Below are 24,644 nucleotides of genomic sequence, written 5' to 3' on the forward strand. Positions count from 1 at the left end.
TGAGTAGTATCAGATAACCATTTAATTGAAATGCACATTTAAAAAGTAAGTACTCTTCACTGAAACGATTTATTGCTCTTGGCACTGAACATTAGTTCACCTACACTGAAAATGACAGTGAAGGAAACTATATAGTAAAAATTAGATACCACCTAAACGCTGACTACACATAACCTACCACCAAAATGAACACTAATATTCCTGGGCATCTGCCTAGACGAGGGATCCTATTCATTGCAACCACTGGGGCTTATGAAACACTTATGCTACCATTAGAATTTTCTTGTTTGACTATCTCAGAGGAGATTTGAGCAAAGAGTGATTATTAAGTGTCTGACTTCAGACTTTAAGATTTGAAAGAATGCTTGTAACTATTCTAGTTTTGCAGATAACTTTCTAATGAGACTTGTCATTCTAATCTTCCTGGGAAACTCATGGTTAAGGTTCTCTAAAAACAGTCTCACAGATCAATAGAAAATAGAATTACTTTACTCTTTATAGATCAATCACTCATCTAGTGTAGAGAACAGTAAAAATCAGCAAAGACTTTCTTTCACCTTGGTAAATCCCAGATATCTTAACGTGAGCCAACTACACTGGCAGAAATGAGTTATGCTAATCAATTTTGGTGCCTGACCATCCCAATAGCTGAGAAGCGCAAAGACTGTACTTCAGTATGTTGAGCACATTCCTTGCTTGTCATAACTGAAGATTTGCTACGGTAACATTTGCTACTTCTGCAGTTGCTAATAAGAACAGAGAACACATAGATCGTTTATGTAGAAACAAAAGATGAAACAAAATTAATCTCAACATTTCAGGCCAGTTTTATACATCATAAAGAAATAAATGGAAAGCCATTTTTCATGACTATCAAAAGCCACTTTTTTTCTCTACAAAACTTGCTGCCAGCTTCAAAGAGCTTTGTATTTGTTCTTTTTTAACCTTAATTTCAGAATTATCTTACTACGTGTTAGAAAGGAAGGAATAAAGTATTTTGACTAAACAATAGTCAGTTTCATTCAATTTATCACTGATCAACAACATGTGTGTTCATGTAAGACATCAGTATGATATGATTACTAGTATTGTGAGAACTAGCGCATATTCAGAAACACTGCTATGACTGCATTTTGCATTCAATTGCTTTGCCAGATCCTCTCATGCAAAAGATTATCTCACATTTTTAGTAACCCAGTTGTATGGCTTTTTTGAAACGTCTGACTAGGCATGTGTTTTTATCGTTATCATTTTTGTTACTTAATGCAACTACAACTACTCACCTTTGTAGTAGCTATACTATTTACAAAGCTTATTTGCTGAAATCCTTTTTCACTTAAAGTTAGGCACACATCCCATCGTTCATTCACGACTTCATGAATAACTTTGAGTGCAACTCCAGTTTCATCCAGCTTGTCCTTTACGTAAAGATCTACGTAACTGCGAAATCCATTTACCTATGAGTAATACAGATACCAGTTACTATTATTCACATTAAATACTCAGTCTATTTAAAATAATTTGAAAGAGGCTCTTACAGGTAACTTCTTCCCATTCAACATAACTTTGACTCCTTTGCATGACCCAGCCAAATCATATGCTCTTCTTGTCATGAGAGACACAATATCCTTGTCAAGTTTTTCCATTTTAAATTTAGATAGATCTGGTTGGAATGTAATGCATGTGTAGTCATCACCTTCAAAATGCTTAATCTTGGGTTCAGAAGTCTTCATCATATTGTTCATCCAAGTCTTTGGAAACAAAACATTTTAGATATTAGTTTAAATATAAGATGTTAACCTCCCCTTTGTTCCATTTTCTAGCTGTGCTAGGCTGCAATAGCTATACACAACTAGAATTTTACCTTTTAGAAGTTTCCCCTGCTAAAATTTATGCATAAAATTAATTGCTTTACCAAGATTTGCAGAAGTATTGATGACAGCAGGTTTGTGGTTTCAGTAAATACAAAGGGATCATTTACATTGATAGACATGATTCAAATGTAAATACAGCCCACCACAAAACTAATTGAAGAACAAGTGAATTAGCTACATGACCTTTATTGCCCCTAATACACACTTCTACAGAGAGGCTTACTAGTCCCCATAGGAAGACTCATTGGTCTCTGACACAGCAATTTTGTGGCTGTGCTTTTTATTAAATTGCATTTAAGCAGTTAGTATAAAATATTACATTTTTAAAGAGACAGATAAAGCATTAACATGTATTGTTTTTGTCAGTAACATGTCAGCACAACTAGAAATTGTCCCGGGAAAAAAAGAAAGCAGCCATTAACTGTGACAGATTCCAAAGCTGAGAAACTTCTATAATTGTCCAAGCTTCTTCAAACATTTATAAGGGTAGCCAGCTCAAAACTAGATAGAGTAAATCAGGCTACAGGCAATCCTTGGATCTCATGCTGACAATCATAATTATGAGCAATAGGTTCATGAGGATTATTTTTGTACCAAAGTACAGCTATGCCAATGTAGTTCATGACCAATACATTAAAAATTCTTTCTTGTGACACTATATAAAATGATCTAGATAATTGTTTTAATTTTTACACAACTGAGTAGAATTCTTTTCTGACAAATCATACAATAACTAAAAGATGTTTCAATTAAACATTCTTTTTCACCTGCATGTGGATAAATTTCAGTTTTAACAGCAGAAATTTTTCATGTTTAGTCATCCAATACTTCCAATAAAAATATTACTTAGAGAAAACAAAACAATTCCCCCCGCCAAAAAAACCCAAAACCCACAAATACCGAAACAAAACACTGTACTAAATTATAGTCTGTAAAAATACCAATTTAACTGACTGAACTAATCTGGCCTGCATCACCTATATGTCCTTTACATTTCAATGTTTGTGATTCACTTTATGAAATATAGAAAAAGTGCTAAATTTGACTGCTAAATTTGAATGCTATAACTACACAAAAGAGAAAAAAATTGAGACTATTTCTGTACCTGCTTGAAGCTGTGTTTGTATTCCTTGCAAGCAGTTTCAACTGTAAACTTTGTACTAAATATGTTACAAAGTTTTGCACCATAGCCATTACGACCACCTGAAAAAATGCAACACAGTATATTTCTATAGCAGAACTTTATTTATGATACACAGAGAGTATGTGAATGAAGTAAAATGATCCTACATAAGATAAAAATTGGGCCATATGTCAACAATTATCAAAGGTTGCCAGAGTTACAGTTTCACACCACCAGCAATCTGGTAGAACTGCCTCTGCCTCAAGAAGGAGCCCTTTGCTCTTCCCTCATTTGATCTAGAAGTTGCCTGCTGACAGACAAGTAACCTCAACATCCCAAGACACCTGAAAACTAACACACATACAGAGACAACTCATTCCACAACCACACACTCACTAGCTCTGACAGAAGAGAAGCAGGGGGAATGGAAGTTCAGAGATAAAGAAGATAGGTCACCTCTTCCTGACAACAATTCACAGTCAAACCCCATTAATTGACTGAAATCATGCTTTATTTCCCTGGAAACTCAGAGAAATTTCTAATACACTATATTAACGTTCAAATAAAATCAATTAATTGCTGTACACTTTCTGAAAAGAAATTTCTAAAGTCATCACAGTATGGTCTAAGACATATTTAACCCATATTGTGATGACTTCAGGTAGGATAAAACAGAACTCTCATTCATGATCTAAATTATGGTTACTTCATAATTAGATTAATAAATCATACGCTAGTTTATTAAAATTATTCTTTCCTTCATTTCAGCAGCATAAACATTTTCATGCTTGCATATGGTATAATTAAAATTTATTTTTTTATTTTTTACTGAGTAATGATTACTGACTTTAAGTATGTAAATGTAAAACTTTATGTAAATATTGTTATTAAAAAAAATACTTTCTTCTAACAAAGAACTCTGGTAATAGTGACTAAGTGGTCATCTATTATGAAAAAGAGTAGAAAAAATAGAAGGAGAAAGTGCACAGATGAAGAAACTCAGTTCACTGAATAAAACAAAATAAGTTAAATAGTCTTGCCTGTAACTTTTTTCTCATCATCATCGTAGTTGCTAGATGTTAACAGCTGCCCAAAGATTAAAGCAGGAACATAAACTTTTTCTACTTTGTGTTCCACAACTGGTATACCCTTCCCGTTATTCCATATGCTGATAATGTTCGATTCCCTACAAAATAGTAAAGACATAAAGCCAATTAATGTAATCCTAAAAAAAGACTCCTTGCATACATTCTACACACTTCAATAACTGTATAAACTACAATAAAATATCATATTCTTATTATCTCTATTCACAGTTCTAACAATTTTAATTACAAAAATCAGTTCTTTATGCTTAGTATATGTCTAAGGAGAAGCATGACTGCCCACACATGAAAGTACTTCATCATTAAAGTAATCCCCCCCAGATTTCTTTGAATGGTATTCACAATCAGTATGATCTCCAACAGATGAGATCCAAGGTTTTGGGACAAAACTACACTTCAGTTAGAGATATAGCTTTATAGCTTTCATAGAAGTCCACTCAGGCAAAACCAAGTTATTGTCTATTTAAAACTTCACTAATGATAACAACTGTAATTTATTGTATGCATCAATATCAATATTCCTCAAAATCTGGCATTATTAACACTTATAGTGTTCTTGCATTATTATATCAGAGAGTTCAAAATCATGATAGACAAGTATACCACTAACATTTCCCTCCTCCTTCATGACAAAAGCAACTTGGTCTACAGAAACTGATGCTGCACTGAAAACCTGAACAACAATGATTTCTAAGCATATTCATCCCACGGATTGTGTGTGGAAATTAGGTCTCCAAAATATTAATTATTCATTTAAGTGTAATTGAAAAGATACACCAAGGGAATCCAATCACTAACTATTTAACTATTTCTAATTAGGACGTATCACTGCATTTCAAGTATTAAATTAGGAAAAACAGTGGTAATGACATATCTGCAATCTTTCAGTGAGTTACAGCTAACATAAACATAACTTTATCCCTGTGCTAAAGGACTTAATGTACAAGTTCAGGGGATACAACGTTATGTTACAGAATCTTAAGGTTGGTATTTATGATTTATATGTAACCTTACTGGTTACAGTTATGTACTGGAAAGCTTTTATATAATCATGGATTTTATAATCTTCTAAGTTTCATTCAACCAAACAGCAGGATTGTGGCTTTGGAAAGCAAATTACTATCAATTTATAACAGTAGCAATTACTGTAATCACTTGTAATCTTAAAAACCTTTTAATCTTAAAATATGAAGCTAGTGGAAATAATTTCCAAACGATTATTTTTGTTTTTTAAAAAAATCTATTTTCATTTAGGAAAATCACTTGTACAAATCAAAACTACAGTAGCCCAGGCAGGGAAAGTAAATGACAGCATGCTTTTACTTACGGATCAATGGATATTTTAATACAGGTCATATTCTTGTCCCTCTGCTTATTGTCAGCGGCATTTACTATGAAAAAAAAGTGACAAATCAACACTTTCTAGTAACAATAATTAATTGTTTGATTTGTAAAATATACACATTCCACCGGAAGTTACAAGAGTCCAGGTATTTCTTGATTAAGCCAGATTAAGTTACTTGATTAGGTAACTTTTTATATACTTTCTATCTTATTACTAGCATCAGAAAACAAGATCAAGTATCTATAATTTTTTTTAAGCTACTAATTCTATTTCTAGCACTTAAACTACAACAGAAATTAAGTATTTTGTGAGCTTGTTCCTCTATTATTCTTAACATATTGAGCACTTCATTAATCTTTCGCTGCACTTCTTTGGATATTTAACACACATACTATGCCATATATATTAAAAATCCTAGGAAATGGTATGCATGATCAGACACACCATTTTAACAGTAAAATCCAGTCCCAATGAAGTCACATCCATTAAGAAGTGCTTTGATACCAGAAAGTTTTCTCTAAGGTTTTCGTGAGATTTACAACTACTCTCATTTTACACAATTTAGGACCAAAAGGATAACTGGAGGTTAATATTTGATTACAATTTAACTAAATTTTACTCCAAAGTATGCTAACCACAAACAACAGAAATTAGAAAACATTAAAATCATATTCAACATTTGTCTTATCACTCACAAAACAGACCAAAATAAAACCTTGTAACAGCAAGGGATATGAAGAGGAATCTAGTAAACATAAGTTATCTTCATAGGCTGTAAGGATTTCTAGATATTATCAGATATTTTGAATGATTTCCAAAAAACATTACAAACATATCATTTAAAAGCATGCACAGCTACAGTCCAGTTTTCACCATGTTATTACACTGACCCTAGCTCTCAAACCATATTCTGAATGGCACACATAAAGAAGCAATAAGCCATACAGTATTACAATAATGACATGATAGCAATTTTCCTTTTGAATGGGACAACATGAAACTGTGAAAAGCCTGCAAATTCCATTTATGGGGCAGAAAAATAAGTGATGAAAGTTTTCAGTCTCATATTTCTCTCATTAAGGAATGAGTGAAAAAACAACCAACCAAAATCCTTCTTTTCCAAGATACTGCCTTGAAAACAGCAATAGTGTAAGCCACAGTTTTAGAGATGTACATATGTTCTGAACCCGATATGAAGGTCACAATAAAATTTCCACTGACTTCAATAGCCTCAAAGTTCATAATGTTTGCCTGCCAATCCTTACACTTAACTTTATAAAAACTCATTAGTCAAAGGAATAAAGTCAATTAACCTAAAGTATCAGTTCAGCAGACAGCACGCTGCTCAGACATAGCATTACTCTACCGCTGGTCAGGCTTCAATGTGTATCCGCCACAAAGAGAATATCATAAGCTGATTTATGAGATGATAATATAACTTTACTTTGATAATTTTCTGTTGTCTTTCAGAAAAATGGTCTTTTTCATATGTTACACAAAACTGTTAGACTGAACAACCTAGTAGATTAAAATATCTTGCGATGATATTGATCATCACAAAGAATGACCTAGGTTGGACATTTAGTTACAAGCTGTAATACTTTCTAGCAGGTTCAGCTGAAAACACTCTTCCCTATTCTAAACTGTTCTACAGTGCTGGCATGCATTAAAACTTCCATGCACTGAATTTTAGTGGAACTCTTAAGTCTGCTTAAGCCTGGATACAAATTAAAACACTTCAAGAGTTCTCAGAATGATGTATACTTTATAATGCTAAAACATTCTTATACATACCAAGGATTTCATCAAAGATCTTGTATAAGCCAGGGACAAAGGTAACCTCTCTGCAATTCATTCCGACATCTTCATCATAAACCCACATTAACTACATGTTAAAAAATAGAAGATATAAATATATGCTGTACTGTTCTCGAAACAAAAATATTCATACTTAACATTTCAACAAATAAAATCAGTATTTTCTATCACTGAGCTATAATTTTAGCCAATACAAAAGTAATAAGCTAGACTTCACAGAAAGATGAAAAAAAAGCCCAGTGAATGCTTCTATTAATATATACCAGGAATTGTATATAAATATATATATATAAAGTGTTGTTTTTCTACAACACTTTATCTTCGTAAGTGATGCTTAGACCCACTTACGGACACATTCACATTCTTCCCATTTCCCTTTAAACTTTAAGTTAAAGGGACAGTATTTCCTCTTCTCAGATCCTTGCCATTTGGCAACTAGATCAGAACATTACAACACATAGAAAGAATTCTTGACTAAAGCTAGAAATAAAAAGGATAGACCTAAGGCACACAGCTCTAACAAAGTTCATGGCATGTAACATAAACCCCTAAATCATCAACTAGAAATTTAGTGTGCTTGTCAAAATCTTATATAAAATCAGACTTCCACTTGAAAGCCCAGCAATTGAATATTTACATTAACGAAGCAAAAAGAATAAATCCTGTTGATTTCAACCAAAACACATGCTAAATACCAACAAAGAAAATCTGTTAATCATATATACATACAAAAAATGTGGATTCTAGGATTAGTTAACTGAAGAAATAGTAGAAGTTTATGATAAAATGGGCACTGGTAACACACTCTCTAACAGCAATAAATTTCTGATCATAACTGTAATAATCTATCCTGAACAAAATAATACCTGTATCTAGATACAGTATTTAGCTTTATTCTTAATTTATCAAATTTATTTCCATTTTTTTAATCAATTGAATTTAGTCTTCAGCCGTATTTTTCACATGAAATGATTCTATGCTAATTCTGCCATTTTTATTTTGAGTTCACACAACTAAAATTATTCACAAAGCAGCACCCTGCTCTTTAATTTTCCTCATAATTTCCATGTACCATACAGCTATTGTGATTCTTCCTTTTTCAAGGGGACTGATAAGTGTAATCTAAATGGTAATGTAAGGATTGAGATTCACCTACTAGATGCACCATTTCAAATGCTTTTAAACATTGAAATACATTGATCTAATTCACCTATATCCCACATAAATGCTGCAGTCTATAAGTAGCAATGCAAACACAAGCAATTAACTGGAGAATAAGCAGAGACAGTTACTGTGATTGCTGTACTGGTCCAACAGTTTATTATTCAGACAGTAGTATGAGGGACTTTCAGAATCAAATACTAGGAGAAGGTAGCAAATAAAACAGACTCTCCAATGTATATTCTCTGGCTTTCACTTCTGATAACTGCTTTTTAAGAAATACATGTTCAAGCTTTCCCAAAAGAGACATACAAGGAAGGTACCTCATAAAGGGTGCTTCATTTGATGGAAATGTAAATGCTTTTTATTTTGTTTTGTTTTTAAATATATCACATAACATACAATTGAGCAGTCAAGGATGGTTTTTTAAGGCTTGCTTCTCTCAACCATGGACAATGGGGAGGAAGCGTATCTCACAAATACAGGAAATTATTCTATCCAAACAGAATTGTATCAGTAAAATTAAGGGTTGCCCCAAAAACACATCTGTTTGTTTATCGCCATTCACTGGTCACTAAGTATTCAGAGTTCCTAGACTTAAACATCTATTGTATCCATGCACAAATCCTTCAATTTAGAAATATTAGCAGTCATAGCTTATGAAACTTGACACCAAAATTCTCCAAACAACCTTTCTTTTCTCCTTCACTACCTTGTTCATAGTCAAACAAGAAGAGAAGCTTCTTCTAATAGGTAGTCTCTTTCCCTTCCCACTGTCTTCACCATCTACTTTCTGCGACTTGGTTCTGAGCTTCTCTTTACATGGTGGAATGATCCTGCTGCTTAGTCCTTGACTGAGGAGTCAAATTCAGCTCATAAAACCACCGAAAAAGTTATGGATGCCTCCTCCCTGGAAGTGTTCATGGTTGTGCTGCATGAGGCTTTGGGCAGCCCAATCTACTGAAAGATGTCCCTGCCCTTGTCAGGTGGATGGGGCCAACCTCTCTACAATGCTGCCCAATAACAGGACAAGGACCAATAGCAACTGAAACATAGGAAGTTCTATCTGAACATGAAAAAAAATCTTTTGTACTTTAAGGATTACAGAGCATTGCAACAAACTGCGAAGAAAGGTTGCAGAATCTTGTCTGGATATATTCAAAATTTGCCTGGATGTTTTAACCTACTGTAGGGAAACCTGTGTTAGCAGAGCAGTTAGGCTAGAAGATCTCCAAAGGTCCCTTCCAACCCCTACGATTCTCTGATTCTGAAGAAGCAATATTAGGGGCCTCTCTGCAAACTCATTCTGAGACCAGAACCACCAATTTTGGAAGTGTTACAGTTTCAGGACCTATTTTAATGGGAGTAACAACTACTACATGAAAAAAAACTATGGGAAAACAAGGACATTTCAAGTTGCTCAGAACTGGAGTGGCAGTTTAAACTCAGTGTTTGTCATGACTTCTTAGCTAAAGGACCTATTAAGTTATTGTAAACTCCGAGGAGGGCAACTGGACTAGATATCTTCCAAGTCCCTTTCAACCCAAACCATTCTATGACTCTTACACATGCAGACAAACATAATTATAGTTCTTAGGATGATAATTTTGAATGAGTATTTTTAGTAGTAGTAACAGTAATTTTCTCATTAAAATAACAGAAGTATGAAGACAATTAACTTAATTAAACTTACCTGAGTTAAAGGTTCAACCGATCCAATGTAGGTGTCTGGACGGAGGAGGATATGTTCAAGCTGAGTCTTTTTCTGATAAACTCTCTCAACAGACATCTTCTTTGAAGTGTCATTTTTATTAACACTTTCTGATTCTTCCTTTTTTGAAGCACTGATTTGATTATCAAATAATGTCTAAAAAAAAAAGACAACAATCAGATTAATTCAACTTGTCAATCAAGCACAAACAAATCCTGACAGATTCAAATTACAATCAAAGCTTGTCATATAATTTAAATGCTACATTTTTGTGTGTATTAAGATCAAGCTATCCTCTCAAGAGAAATACTGTAATAGATTGCACAACAGTTTCTTAACGAATTGACACATCTTCTAACTTTTGTTACTTACTAACACTACATTTAAAAAGATACTCATCTTGCTCAGATTAAACATTTTTAACATCCATTTTGTGCATAAGTATTTTCCCAATCCACTAAGTACTCTTCAGAATAGTGACAGTGAAATTATTCTTTTACACACTGTTTGGACAATGTGCTTAAGAAACACTAACAATGCCTTCCCTATGGTTTCTCACTTCCCACCTGCTACAATTTACATTACCCATCTAAATGAGGTAATTTAACCCGATCTAATCCCAGTTTAGAATGAGTTATGATGAAATAAACCCAAGCACGTGTAAGAACAGAAAACCATTCAATTATTGCCAGAATGCAAACTGATTTCCGCCTACTGTGGTTGGAGTTAATGGCAAATGTCTTGAATGAAAGATCACGAAATGTTACAGAAAACTAATCCACTTTTCGGAGGAGGGTATAGGGGTTTAAAGATTTGGTGCATCTCTCAACAGGTTTTTTTTTGTTGTTGTTGTTTTTTGTTTTCTTTTTTTTTTCCCTGATAAATTGTGACCTCCCACTGAAATAAAACCACACCAAAAGAAAAATTCAGAGTAAGCAAAGGTAAAAAGCCCTGCTCTCAGACAGTAAGAGCATATCTACTGGGATTGGATACGACTTTTTAGACTACACATTCTTACCTGTGAATTGGAATTATCTTAAGAGTATCAGTCAAATTTGAAATCACATGAAGTATCCTGCCTGGCGAGGATATGTAACAAGAAATTCTGACATCTCCTGCCTAATACTTCAAATAGCCTCTACCTTCTAACCAACTTTGAGGCAAGTATATACATACATATATATATATATATATGTATATCTATAAGTGGTAAAACGACAACAAAAGCTACTTGTCACCCAAGTGAATATTACACTCCCATTTAGCTGTTCCCATTAAGTCTTTCTATAAAGTAGATACAGACCAAACTCCAATCCGGGATTAACCAGTCACCCTGTAAGCTTCTCAGATGAAAGGAAGTATCATCATCAGTTCTTTCTCTACCTATCGCATGTTGCAGCCTTGGAGAGCAATGAAAGCAAAGGGTAAAAAAGCATACAAGCATACAGGAACTAGGAGCACAAGAAGAAAAGTATACTGACCTCACCCTAAACAACTTTAGGAGTCAGAGGCCAAATAAATGCCAACCTATAACATACAACTGACAAGGATAATTTCCCCTGTACTACTCCAGTTTCTATTTTTCAGCTTCTATTGTCTAAGCTTGGATGATTTTTTTTTTTTTTTTTTTCCTCTAAGCAGGCATAAGAATAAAGCATTTAATTCTACTCAGAACAGTGGAAGTTGTTAGTCCCTAAGTGAACCTGAACGGGTCAAATGAGAACTGAGTACTCCCTCTCCAGTCCAGTGCATGCCAGCATCCAGAGTTACAGCGGGACAGAACCCTGGGGACCCCATAATCCTGCACCAGGATTACACGTCATAGAGTTGTAACCACAACGTTGACTCTCACTTTTCTTAAGGAGCGCATCATGAACCAGAGCACATCACTACACAGGAAAGCTGTCTATTCCACAAAATCGCATGCACATGTGATAAAAGTGTTTTGGCATCCAAGTCAGTTTGGTCTCTGTGCTGTCATTTGGTCTTAAATTATGACAGTACCCCCTCACCACAACCACCATAGAAATATGCAGTATGGATCAGCTAAGCAAGCAGAAAAGAAATAAGATTTCACAAACAGACACATTTAACTGACACATGGAAGATTAGAAATAAGAATTACAACAGAAGCATTTCAAACAGTCACAATGAGATCCTTATCTCATTAAAGTAGTTTTGAGAGGCTTCCAACTAACTTCGTTGTATTTTTTATATCTTTCTGACCTTAGTGGTTATGATAATCTTTGATTTAATCTTTCAGTCTTCTGAGAAAAGATGTCATATTCCATAGAAGTCATCCTTAGCTCACTTACAGGTTCCTAGCCATGTTAGCTCTGCTTTAATAGTTCAGGTTGTTCTAAAGGGGCCGGTAATTTGCAAGAAAAATAAAACAATGTATTCCTTTCCTTGCTTCAGTCAACATTAACAAACCCTGTGATCCTTGAAGAACCCACAGAAATGTTTTTCAAATGCAACGGAAGTAAGAGCTGAAGAAAGGGAAGTGGGGAAATGCAGTTCATACGGAGAGCAAGAGATTCATAGGCATGAAAGACTGCCAGGATCTTGTTCAAATGGAACTCTTCTTTACACTCCCAATTTTTATGCTTTAAGAGTTGCATGAGGTTTGTTTGTTTGTTAGTTTATTTTTTAAGCAGGCAAAGTACGTGATAGGCAGTTCTCACATCCTGGTTTTGCCTCTGCCATGTACATCAATGAGTATGGCATTCTTATGATTGTTTCGAGACAGCTTTCCAAAATGTACTTGTGGTATATTTGCAGTATGGCCATCTGAGGACTCAAGTCTTCAGATGAAAAAAAGACACTTTTTCAGTATGCTTCATTTATATACAAGTAATATTTAAGTTACATTTTCAGAGAGCAGGATGGATTTTATTTGCATATTCCTACAAGTATTGAAAACTTTAACTTGCATGCTACTGTAACACAGACATACAAACAAAAACCAAAAAACATTCAACTAAATAAAATAGCCTTATTATGCAGGGATGCAAGTATCAGAAGTTTGCAGCACTGCATATTTCCAGACCAAGCTTTTTAGTCTATCTATGCTGTACTCTGAAAAAGACCAACTCTGAATCCCTGAATCTGTCTTGAATGGGCATTTTTAGAACACAAATGTTGTTTAGATATTTGACATGCTCTCCCCCACAGTCTTGATCACCCAATCAGTGATGAAGATGAGTGCATGCAGTGAAAGGCTGCATATGTAGCCTATCTGGACTTCCAAAAAGCCTTTGACTGTCAAGTCAAATAATACAGTTTTGTTTGACAGTTTTCTGGAGAAGCTAGCGGCCCATGACTTGGACAGGTACACTCTTCGCATGGTAAAAAAAAAAAAAAAGCTGGATGCCCAGACCCAGAGGGTGGGTACAAACGGAGTTAAATCCAGCTGGCAACTGGTCACAAGTTGTATTGCTCAAGGGGCAGTATTGGGGCCAGCTCTGTTTAATATCATTACTGAAGACCTGTACAAAGGGATTGAGAACACCTTCAGTAAGTATGCAGACAACACCAAGCTGGGAAGAAGCAGTGATCCGCCTGAGGGTAAGAAAGATCTATAAAATCTGGATGGGTTGGATGTATGGGCTGAGGCCCACTGTACGAGTTTCAGCAAGACCAAGTGCTGGGCCCTATTCTTTGGTCACAACAACCCCATGCAACATTACACGTTTGGGGCAGAGTGTCTGGCAAGCTGCACGGAGGAAAAGGATCTGTGTACAGGTCGCCAAGAAAGTAAAAACATCCTGGTTTGTATCAGAAATAGCATAGTTAGCACGACTAGGGAGGTGATCATCCCCCTCTAATTGGCATGGGTGAGGCTACAGCTCAAGTACTAAGTAGCAGTGAGGCCTCTCACTACAAGAAAGACACCAAAGCACTGGAGCACATCCAGAGAGAGGCAACAAAGCTGGTGAAGGGTCTGGAGCACTAATCTTACAAGGAGTGGCCAAGGGAACTGGGATTATTCAGTCTGTAGAAGAGAAGGTGCAGGAGACACCATATCAGTTTCTCCAACTACCTGAAAGGAGGTTGTAGCAATACTGGGGTCAGCCTCTCCTCCCACGTAACTAGAGATAGGGATGAGAGGTAATGGCCTTACGTTTGCACCAGGGGAGATGCAGATTAGGAAAAGTTTATTCTAAGAAAAAGTGATGAAGCATTGAAACAGGCTGATCAGGAAAGTGATGAAGTCACTGCCTCCGGAGGTTTTCAAGAAAAGAGTAGATGTGGCAGTGACAGATGCAGCTTAGCAGGCATGGTGGTGATGTCAATGATTGGACTAGAAGGTCTTAGGGGTCTTTTGTAACCTCAATGATTCTTTGAGACTATGATCCATGGACACATATATTCTACAGCCTTTTCTCACTGCTTTCCTTAGAAATATGTATAAATAAAAATCAAGCAAGTACTAAACTGTAGCGTAGTAAACTGACAATATTTTAGGCATGTTTTGGAATTGTCTCAGAAAGACTTTTGTATTCTGTCCTGTCTGGGAAATATTCATATTATTGGAGCTCCAATAACACTTTCCAAAACAGCCCCAGCTGTTGTTTCAGGAGAACATCCCTGAAAAGAATTAAACAAGTATCACAAGGGGCTCAAGTCTTTTACTTTTTAATTTAAAAATTAGCTGATTTATTGTGAAAAATATATGTATACACACACACACACACACACACATACAGAGATATGCATAATTTTCAGTGTCTGTTTCACTACCTTAATGTGGCCAATTTTCACTGTTTTTTTGTGTGTCTGGCTTTTCCATCATTCTTGTTACACACAGGACTTCAGAGAGTCTTTCAGCTACCCTCCAAGTTGGTCATGAATATACACACCCACGTGCATGTAAGCCAGCAAGGTGACCATTCTTAATTACTTTGGAATGCAATAATTGATTGCACTGTGCAACCTCCTTTATAGATTTGCAGTTAAACTTCAAACACAGGATAGTGGTAACTCTACAGAAAAACATAACAGTCTCAATTGATAACTCCTTCTGGTCATTTGACATCAGACAATAAAGTGTTATCACAAGCATATTTTACTACGATGAATGCTTTCTCCAGTAGGATTTTAACGTTGGCATTGTTTCTCATTTAGAGTTTACTTAGCTATGAATTTTTCTAGTAGTATTCAAAAGCTAGTCATTCTTCCCTTCTGTGATCTCAAGAATCAGAATCCAAGCAGCCTTTAATAGGCTACAGTTTAGCTACTTCCATTGTCTACCATCAACCTCAGAATTGAGGTTCAGTTTTTGCATCTTCTTTCTTCGCATTTTACTTTTTTTTGTTTTCTTGCAGTCCCTTTTGATGAAATTTTTACATATCACAGAACATGAATGACACCACAGATTTTTTATTGCCTTTTTTGATGGAAACTGAGTTGTGTGGTCTTCCTTTGTGTTTAAAAATTGTGTTCATCCATAAAATTCTGCTCTGGGCAAAAAAAGAAATGGCATTAGACTGAAACAATTAAAAATTATAGCATTTACTTCATGAAAGAATTGGTTTATTACACTAATCTCAGCATAGTAACAGATATTTACGTAGGAAGACTCCAGAATGGTATATAATATAGAGCTGGAAAGTTCAAAATAGGAGAAAAGGCAAAGTAAAAGCCACTATTTCCCCTGTACTAGTTCAAGAGGCTTTCTGAATGTTTCAGAAAGAATGTTTCATAGACAGAATACATCACCGTATAACAAAAAAAAAATCTCCCTATTGTGTCCATAACACAGTCTTCCTTGTTTTGTTCTGGGTTTTGTTTTTTGTTTTTTCCATGTCTCTAGCACAAGCTACTTCAGCTTCAACTGAGACCAAATGTTTCAAACATTCTTCCTTCTTTTCTTTCTTTTTTAAAACTAGGTGGCAAAAAGGACACTTGATCTATTCCAATAGAGATGAGCAAAAAAGAGACATCACTATGTGAATGTATCTCCACCTGGGTTTGCCTATTTGGCTTTAGCTTCCTAAAGCAACTACATGCACTTGCAAGGATTGCTGTCCTGTAAGGGAAATACAGCTGTGGCACATAACACTTTACAGAAGTACATGGCATGTGTCCCACATTCCCTTAAAGTGGAGAATTAGTGGGACAAGACAGTAAATTTTGAGTGTAATTAAGCGGTAAAACCTAGGGAGGTTAATTAAGTAATGGAATCCACGGATGTCAATTTTCCGCCACTTACAGCTGGGAAAAAAAAAAAAAGAAAAAGAAAAACCAACAACAAACAAACAAAAACCAACAACAAACAAACAGTTCTTTTAAAACTATATATACATATATATATTATATATATGCTATAACTCAAAAAATTATAAGTGCAATATGGTAATTACCAGGTAGCTCTATGGATAACATACACTCACATGTAGTGTGGTGTTGCACATACTGGATTTAATGGCCTCTTCTTGACTTAGAAAAGTACGTGATTAATGCATTGGTACCTAAACATTTAGCAACTTGCCAAAAGAAAATTCTGACTGAGAATGCCTCCCACGATGAAAAAACAAAGGCAATGAGTTTCAAAAGAAACCACTCCCCTGCTGCGTTTAACAAATGCTCTGGCTTTCCTCCCAAGATGAAAACACAGAATTGTTTGCTCTTACCAGAGCGAATCTGCATAAAACATGGCATCCCATCAGCAGCATTAACTAAATCTCTCTATCGCATCCTCCCCAAAGGTAACTCAGAAAAGAGCACCCACTAACCTCATCCAGAACTAGTCATGCTCTAGCCTACTAACATGCTTGTTTACTTTGAATTCCTAATTCATTTCTTATACCTCCTCCTCCTCACAATTTGCTCTTGACTCTGAAAGCACCACATTACATCAATGTTTGTCATAATTCATTTACAGAATAACTTGCAACAGATTTCCCGGTTACAAAAAAGCACAACAGTTAATTGTTGCCAAAAATGAGAACTCCTCTCTTTCTTCTCTTCTCTCTTGTTTCTTCGTATAGTGGAACCAAAACCAGCCTAACAACAAACCAGCTCAAGGAGCAAACAAATCTCCTCCCTTCCCATTTTTCATCCACTAGAAGCAAGCAGTTGTCTGCTGGACCATTTTCCTGAGCAAGTTTGCAGGAAAATCAGACAAGTACTGATGCAACGAAAAGAGCAGAATGATAAGAATGGGAGGATAAGAAGAGAAAAAAAATATGTGCTTTTCAGCAGGTATCATTTGATTGTTTGGCTGCAACACGAAACCGCATTCTTAGAATTATACAGCTTTCTCTTCCTATGAAATAGCTAGACTAAAGGAAAGTATAGTTATCACTATTTTAGAATTTGTAACATCCAATGCACTGGTAAACCAGATTTTAAGGAAAACTACAGGATTTTTCCATAAAATCTGAGATGTGAAATAGAGCACTTTTTTTTGGAGGGGGGGGAGGAGGGGAAGCTCTCTATAATTACTTCTGACCAGTAAATTATGTGTATTGTTTTAAATGACTGCATTTCTACTAAGTCACTACAGCAACAGCTGTTTCATTTGGCACAAGTACATTCAGATCTCGATCTTTAACACTTATCTCTTAAAAAGCAAGTGTCTAACATCTTCCAAAGTGTGATGACAATTTCACTAAATTTCACTAGTTTTTTTAGAGAGATATGAAATTTTCCTGTAGACAAGCTCTATTTCAGTAGTGAATTTTGACAGTGTCCACATAGGATCTAAAAACGTTAAATCTACAAATGCTTTGCTAACATATTAATCTTGTAAGAATCTGTTTTTTAAAGTAAGCTTCAGAGTCAGGGAAGGAAAAAACGCTGGCACTGACTCTCAAGGTAGAAAAAGTTTAACATGAAGTCCTTATTTCTAGACAAGACTGTGTTCCTACAGATTCTTTGAATTGCCGTGCTTGGAACCAATGAATGAAGTAACTGTACCTTCTGCTGTAAGGCAGCACACTGAAATCCCTTCAAACTTTAAGGGAAAAAAAAAGCAATTCCTTCTAGTACAGTTAACTTTGGTAAGTTAACTACAGTTTACTCATAAGCTAACTTGGGAAGTTGCTCGAAACACACACACAAGCTTGACCCTGTGTGCTCACTAAAATCTTGATTGCTGACATCAACAAGGCTCCAGTAGTTTAATTCAGCGTGGAGAAGTCTCATTCCATCAGGAGGGACTATGTCCTTAGAATTTAGCACACACGTTTCTAAGCTGGTTTAATGCAAGTAGAGAGAGAACTATTTTTTCAGTACTGCTGCTTCCCAGAAAAGACCTGTACAGTGGATGGTTCAGAAACCTGTTTGGGCCACTGTTTCATCAGCTAATTTAAACATATTTCCATCACTAGCCAAGAAATGAAAAAGAGGTACTGATAAAAGAACTTTCTTGGCACCTTTATAACTTCTTTATAACTCAGCCTTTCCTACATATTTGCCCTTTTTAATGCTTTACCACATCAGTTTAGCTGTACGGTCCAAATCATAAGACAAAACATCAGGAAAACAAACATGTGCACAAAGCTATGGCAAACTCCTAACAAGTCTCATGTCTCAAGACTTTCTCTAATGAACTCCCTCTCTCCCAAACACTGCTCAGTACCACCAACTAGTGCAGCAAGACGCACCTAATTGCTCCGTATGACTGAATCACTATCGAGCTCATTCTAATTTTCTCATCTGTACTTGTGTTGCACATGGTTACACTGAGACAGAGTTCTCACCTAGACACCCTTGTGCTGCAAGGCTTGAGTAAGCCCAACTAACACCAAATTTGAAGGCTTTTGCCTGTCAGCTTATTCTGAAGTAATGGAATCGGTGGTACAAATCACCAGTTTGAGCGCTTCGAAAAGTATTCCAAGACTCTACAGCTGCTTTCCAGCATCTCCAGTGAAGCTCAGACTTCCAGTTTCTCATAAATGAAGATTCTCTGTTTAGGAGCTGACTCTGGTTTATAACTGCTCCTACAGAACCACTATGTATCAAGTTAGCGTGTTGCAAGAGCTTGATATTTTTTCTACTTATCTTGGATTCTTTTGACTTATAGGAAAACAACTTTTCCAGTGTTATCTTATCTTACATCTCCTGTGATTCTGTCATGACAAAAAACACAGTTTGTTGCTGTCTCTGAAGATTCCCTCACAGAGAAAGCTGTCGTGAGTTTCTGGCACCTCTCTAAGGCAGACATTTGTGCAGTTTTACATACATCTGTTCTTCTCACAACTGTTCAATGTCTTAGATAAGGAATACGATGCCTCAGCGTAGCCATGCCCACTCATTCTCAATTTTCATAAACCCTTCAAAAACCTCCTAACTGAGGCAGCATTTACACAACTGTGCTAACACTCTTTTTCTTGCTTGCTTAAAAAGAAAATCAATTTCTTAGAAGTGCACTCTAACAAACACCTAGATTTATCACTTTAAGAAAATAAAAAAAATAAAAAGTAGAGCCTTAATTCGCTCTCAGTGATGAAGTGTATTTATATGTAAATTGGAATTAAGACACAAACAGAATTTTAAAATAGCTTTATTAAATGAAACCAGATGAACTGATAGCACAGAAAAAGTTTAATAATATGTGCTTCAGAAAGTAATTCTAGAAGGACTCGTTCCATAGGAGTAAAAGTATTTGTGATCACATTGAAGCTTTAAAACCAGTAGATCTGATCCTCAGGTATGAGGGAGTCAAACGACAACACAAAGAGCAAGTCTATCGCTTTACTTCCCAGCAATTGCTCTGTTATGTTCATAAGAACACTTTCATCAGTTGCTTAATTTTAAATTATATTTTAAATGTTAGTATTTCTTTTTAGAAGTTCTGTGAAATCATTTTACGTACCTTGACCTAAAATTCACTTTATTTAAATTTGGGATATGAGCACTAAAATACATTCTTCCAAAACACTTCAGTTTCGCTACATGTATTAAGAGGACACTGCAAAGTCTCCAAACACACAATTTTCATCAGAGGATTCTTCAAACGTTTAACCAATTTTTGCTCAATTAGCTCCTGCAAATTCTCAAAACACCCCCATGGAGCACAACAACATTGTCTTTGTGGGTAACATTCCAACAGATTTAATATTTTAAATTATCCAATGAGAAAAATAGAGTTTTCTGTACCAGTTTGCATTTCTAAGTTCTCTCTATATAATCCACATCAGTTTCGGCAGTATTGTTTTTTGTTGTTGTTGTTGCCATTCCTTTGTTTTTGTTGCCTTCCTAAAACAAAACCTATGACAGAAATCTTAGTACAGAAAGTGCTATTATTGTACAGCCTTACACTTCACTAAATAAAGTGGCTGTTACTCCTAGCAGTGGCACTCTTGTCTCCAGACAGTGCAATTGAAGTGACAGGGGATTCCCCAGTCCCTCCAGACCAACAGAATCAATAAGCTCAACACTAAAAAAAACACTTCTATGAACAGAATCTCTCATATCCATCAGTCATATGATTCCCATTCACGTATTTAAGTTAACTGAAATATAATTGTGTATTTGAAGATGGCTTTAGCATGTGGACACACAGTTTACACATGAGGTAAAAATCTATTTCTGGAAAATGAAAACTGTTTTTTGCAAATCTAAACTGCCTACTTTAGAATACTTCTATAGTCTGTTATTTAAAAGGTGGCTTAATCCATCTTATTTAATACAACATTGTTAGCTTGAAAATCTCACAAAGTACACACAATCTAGACAGACAGAGCGTTAGCAAGGGGCACGTGCTTGCATGTACACCTTCCCCCACCAAAATAATCCCCGTGTATCTAACCATTTCCCCCTCAAAAATATACACACCACTAACAGCTATTCACTTACTACAGTTCAGAGTACTTGTTTTCAAACGAAGTGACTGAAGACAGACAAGGTCCCTTCAACAGAAGATTGGTGCTGCTTTGTTGTTTGTTCATTTTTCTTTGCTGGATCTACTGCCCTGTCCTATTGCATACATATTCTCTTTGGTTATAGAAAAGTTGCATTACCCCAAAATTTATTTCAACGTAACTCCGAAACTGCTGAGAAGTGCAAATAGCTAAACTTAGATTATTTAAAAACCTGCTATCCTTTCACTTAGCGTTGTACAGTTCAAGTATTTACTCAAACCAAGTACAAACCAGTCTAAAGCAAACTGGTGTATGTATCGTTTCCATGCCGCTCTATTCAAGGAGCATGCAGATCTGCAATATAAACTTCTCTGGAAAAACAAAATTCACATTAATGCTCAGTACATATTCACTTCAAGCTAGTGTTTCCTGAAAATGAAAACTAGCACTTTCACAAAGGACTGCTAAATGGAAGTGGTATGTTTGAAGTCTTCAACTACTTTCAAGAGTTTCGTTTTTCCATTATAAGGTTCATGTAGCTCTCAGAGTTGAGGAGAGAGCCTTGAAAACATTCCCACAAATTACTATTTAGCTTGTTTAGAACCACTTCAATAGCTTTGTGTGTGCACTGCTACTGTATCAGAGCAACACCTCATAGGTGTGTGTTTGTACCTGAGGTGATCTCACTTTCACTATTCAGAACATATTTTAAAAAGTACTGTTATTGTACCGTTATGACAGCTCACTTTCATCAGTTCCTAAACACACAGAAAGGCTGAAGATCACAGAATCACAGAACGTCGAAAGATCATCTAGTCCAAACTCCTGCTGGAGCAGAAACTCAGATCAGGTCACCCAGGAACGCATCCAGGCAGGTTTTGAATGTCTCCAGAGAAGGAGAAGAAAAGGAGACCCCACAACCTCCCTGGGCAGCCTCTTCCAGTGGTTGTTACCCTTCCTATGAAGAAGTTTTTTTCATATTTACGTGGAACCTCCTACGTTCCAGCTTGCATCCACTGCCCCTTGTCTTAGCATTGAATGCCACTGAGAAGAGCCTGGCTCCATCCTCCTGACACTCACCCTTTACATATGTATCAACATTAATAACAACGTCTTACTTAAAGCATGCTTTTCTAGCATTAAAAAATGCCATTATGTTTTACCAACAGCAACTTCTCTATTTACAAATCCATGCATTTGTAACTAACTCACAACACATTTCTGAGTCACCTTTGGAAATCTTCCACAAAAAATAATTACTACAAATCTGCTGGTGAAAACTCCACCTTTTGCCAACTATTACAGAGTTACTACAACAGTGAAGAGCTGCAAGTCAACTCCAACAAGTTATCAGGAAGATGAAAAAAGCTCCTCAAAAAGTAGCTAGTACAATTCACAAGTCTGAGGTTACTTTCAATTTTATAATGATAGACCATCTTCCTAACAAACACATTGAATGGATACACAGTCCTGTGTCCCTACAAACCCTGCTTATTCCTCCTTACCAGCCCACCACTGCTAGTTACATTTCTCAAAGCACTGTTACTACTTTAAGGTTAGCTACTAGGTAGCTATAAACTGGATGACTTGCTGAGTTTTCATGAATAGGTAATTCATCTTGCTTCTACAAGTAGGTAACACCTGGCACTTGCAAGACCTTCCTAGCATGAAGTTCACTCCAAGGTAAATTCTGTAATTCAAAGAACACCCTCTTTCCTAAATGCACATAATTCTTACCTAAGGAGTAGAAGATAAGAACATGAATACTGTTTAAACCACAACTAAAGCTGAAATCATACAGACAACTCTTTTAAAGATGTGAGAATCAGATTACCCACATGAGACTTGCTACTTTGAAACATAAACATCATGTCAATTCTTAAACACATTCCCCCTCTTTAGAACTAGATTTACTTCTGGTACAGTTCAATTGTTTAACTCACCTGGTCTTAAAAAGAAATCATTAACAATAGAAATATATTACTCAGAAAACAAACGTCCCAGTACTTTCACCACAGTAATAAGAAGTGTAAAAGACATAGGGCAAGCAAATTAAAATTAGAAGACTGAAACTGTCCCAAACTGTCCCTATCTCTGTACACCTCAGCCTCAATGCCAGCATATCATATCTATTCATGAACTGGCACCTGCCTCATTCTCTCCCTGCACACTAAGCTAATCGCTGCCCTATTCAACTCCAGTGCCACAACAACATTGCTCTTCTGTATTCCAGCATCCTGCCAATGACAGCGAGCAGGTCTGGCTTTAGGAACTGACTCCAGGGGCCCTATCTTCAGCACTTAAAATGCACATGAGAGAAAGGAAAAGTCCTACTGTTTTCTGAATGGTCAACACAGGGTTTTAACTGAAATCTAATTATTTCTCTGCCACTACTCTGATATAACAAAAGCACTTCAGTCTTTACTGTCTTTACAGAAAGAAAAGTGATCACTTCCAGTTGTAGGAAATTGTTGACTTGCCATACTTTCATCCCCATTACATTTAGGAACACATTTCATTAAAAATGCCTACTCGGTGATTTTCACACTTCATTCTGCAGTCTTCTATGAGCTGTGAAACTTTCAATTACTTGGTCCAATCTGTACCATAAAAATCTTAATTCTGAAGAGCTATACAAGGCAGCAGTTGATAAAGATCACACAGTATTGCAGAATGGAAAGTAGAATAACTTTAGCCTCTTTAGTTAGGCTGTTCCCATATCTGAACTGTCTAATTTCAAGTGACACACCCAGAAACTCATACATTTTTATGTAACTTTTCATACCGCCAGCTTTTATAATGAAAAAGAATTAGTGTTAAATGCAATAATTAGAGCCGCAGAAGTAGTCCACCACCAGAAAACATTGGATGACTTTTATCTCAGTAGTGCTGTTCATGTTCTTTTCCAGCAGCTCAAAGATATAGGAAAATACAACAGAAGAACTAGTTTCTTATTACCTCCTTAAACAAGAGGGTTTAAGGCTCCTAACTCAGCAAAGAACACGTGTCTGATTAAAGATGCAGGCACCTCACCATCTATCAAGATGAACCATCTTTTTAAACATTAAATAAGGCACGCTAGTTTGAACTCCACGCTGACAGGGAAGTTACTGACTAGACGAATAAGACCCCTTCAGGTCATCTTTGCTCCTCCTTCCTGAGGTCTTCCCAAAAGCGGAGAGCATCCTCCTACAAAAACCCACCTCCCTGGCCCCGTTATAGAGACGTAACTTTGGGAAGACGACAAAGTTCAACTTCAAGAGCGATCTGCAAACACACGGCTCCAGGCCCCCGTCGTTACTCATCTCCGTAACTCAGAAGCTCCGGCTTTCACCATCCCAGACGATCGGGAAAGCTTTGGTGCCCACAAAGGCATCGTTCCGCTCCGGGCTGAGCGCTGCCCCCCGGCCCGGGCTGTTTCTCCCCTGCCCGCCCCGCCCCGCCCCGCGCGGCTCCCTTTCACCCGCCGGTTCCTTCCCCGTTTAAACGCCAGCACCGCTTTCCGCACACACAGACAGGGGACGCAAAAAGACAAAAACAAACGCAAACCCACAAACGCCGGCGCCGAAGCGCCGACCCCACAACTCACCACCCAGGTCAGTCCCCCGCTGCCACCGCCGCCTCCTCCTCCTCCTCCTCCGGACTTTGCCATTTTCCGCCCGTTTCTCCTCGGCCGAGCCGATGGCGCACGGAGG

General features: G+C 36.5%; 1 protein-coding gene across 4 annotated transcripts in view; it reads right to left on the reverse strand.

Moving 5' to 3' along the window:
- The window catches only part of TOP2B (DNA topoisomerase II beta), a 60,612-nt gene extending 35,974 nt beyond the window's left edge, over positions 1 to 24,638 (reverse strand). For all 4 annotated transcript variants that reach the window (XM_031553941.1, XM_010712873.2, XM_010712874.2 and 1 more), the window contains exons 1-8: positions 24,539 to 24,638; positions 10,121 to 10,294; positions 7,243 to 7,333; positions 5,431 to 5,494; positions 4,038 to 4,183; positions 2,980 to 3,077; positions 1,539 to 1,751; positions 1,284 to 1,457 (exon numbers count right to left, since the gene is read on the reverse strand). In XM_031553941.1, coding sequence (XP_031409801.1) covers positions 1,284 to 1,457; positions 1,539 to 1,751; positions 2,980 to 3,077; positions 4,038 to 4,183; positions 5,431 to 5,494; positions 7,243 to 7,333; positions 10,121 to 10,294; positions 24,539 to 24,601 — 1,023 coding nt within the window. In that variant the 5' untranslated portion in view covers positions 24,602 to 24,638. The remainder of the gene's footprint in view (positions 1 to 1,283; positions 1,458 to 1,538; positions 1,752 to 2,979; positions 3,078 to 4,037; positions 4,184 to 5,430; positions 5,495 to 7,242; positions 7,334 to 10,120; positions 10,295 to 24,538) is intronic.
- Between the last annotated feature and the right edge of the window lie 6 nt (positions 24,639 to 24,644).

The sequence above is a fragment of the Meleagris gallopavo genome, chromosome 6, assembly GCF_000146605.3.
Source record: "Meleagris gallopavo isolate NT-WF06-2002-E0010 breed Aviagen turkey brand Nicholas breeding stock chromosome 6, Turkey_5.1, whole genome shotgun sequence".
Taxonomy (NCBI): domain Eukaryota; kingdom Metazoa; phylum Chordata; class Aves; order Galliformes; family Phasianidae; genus Meleagris; species Meleagris gallopavo.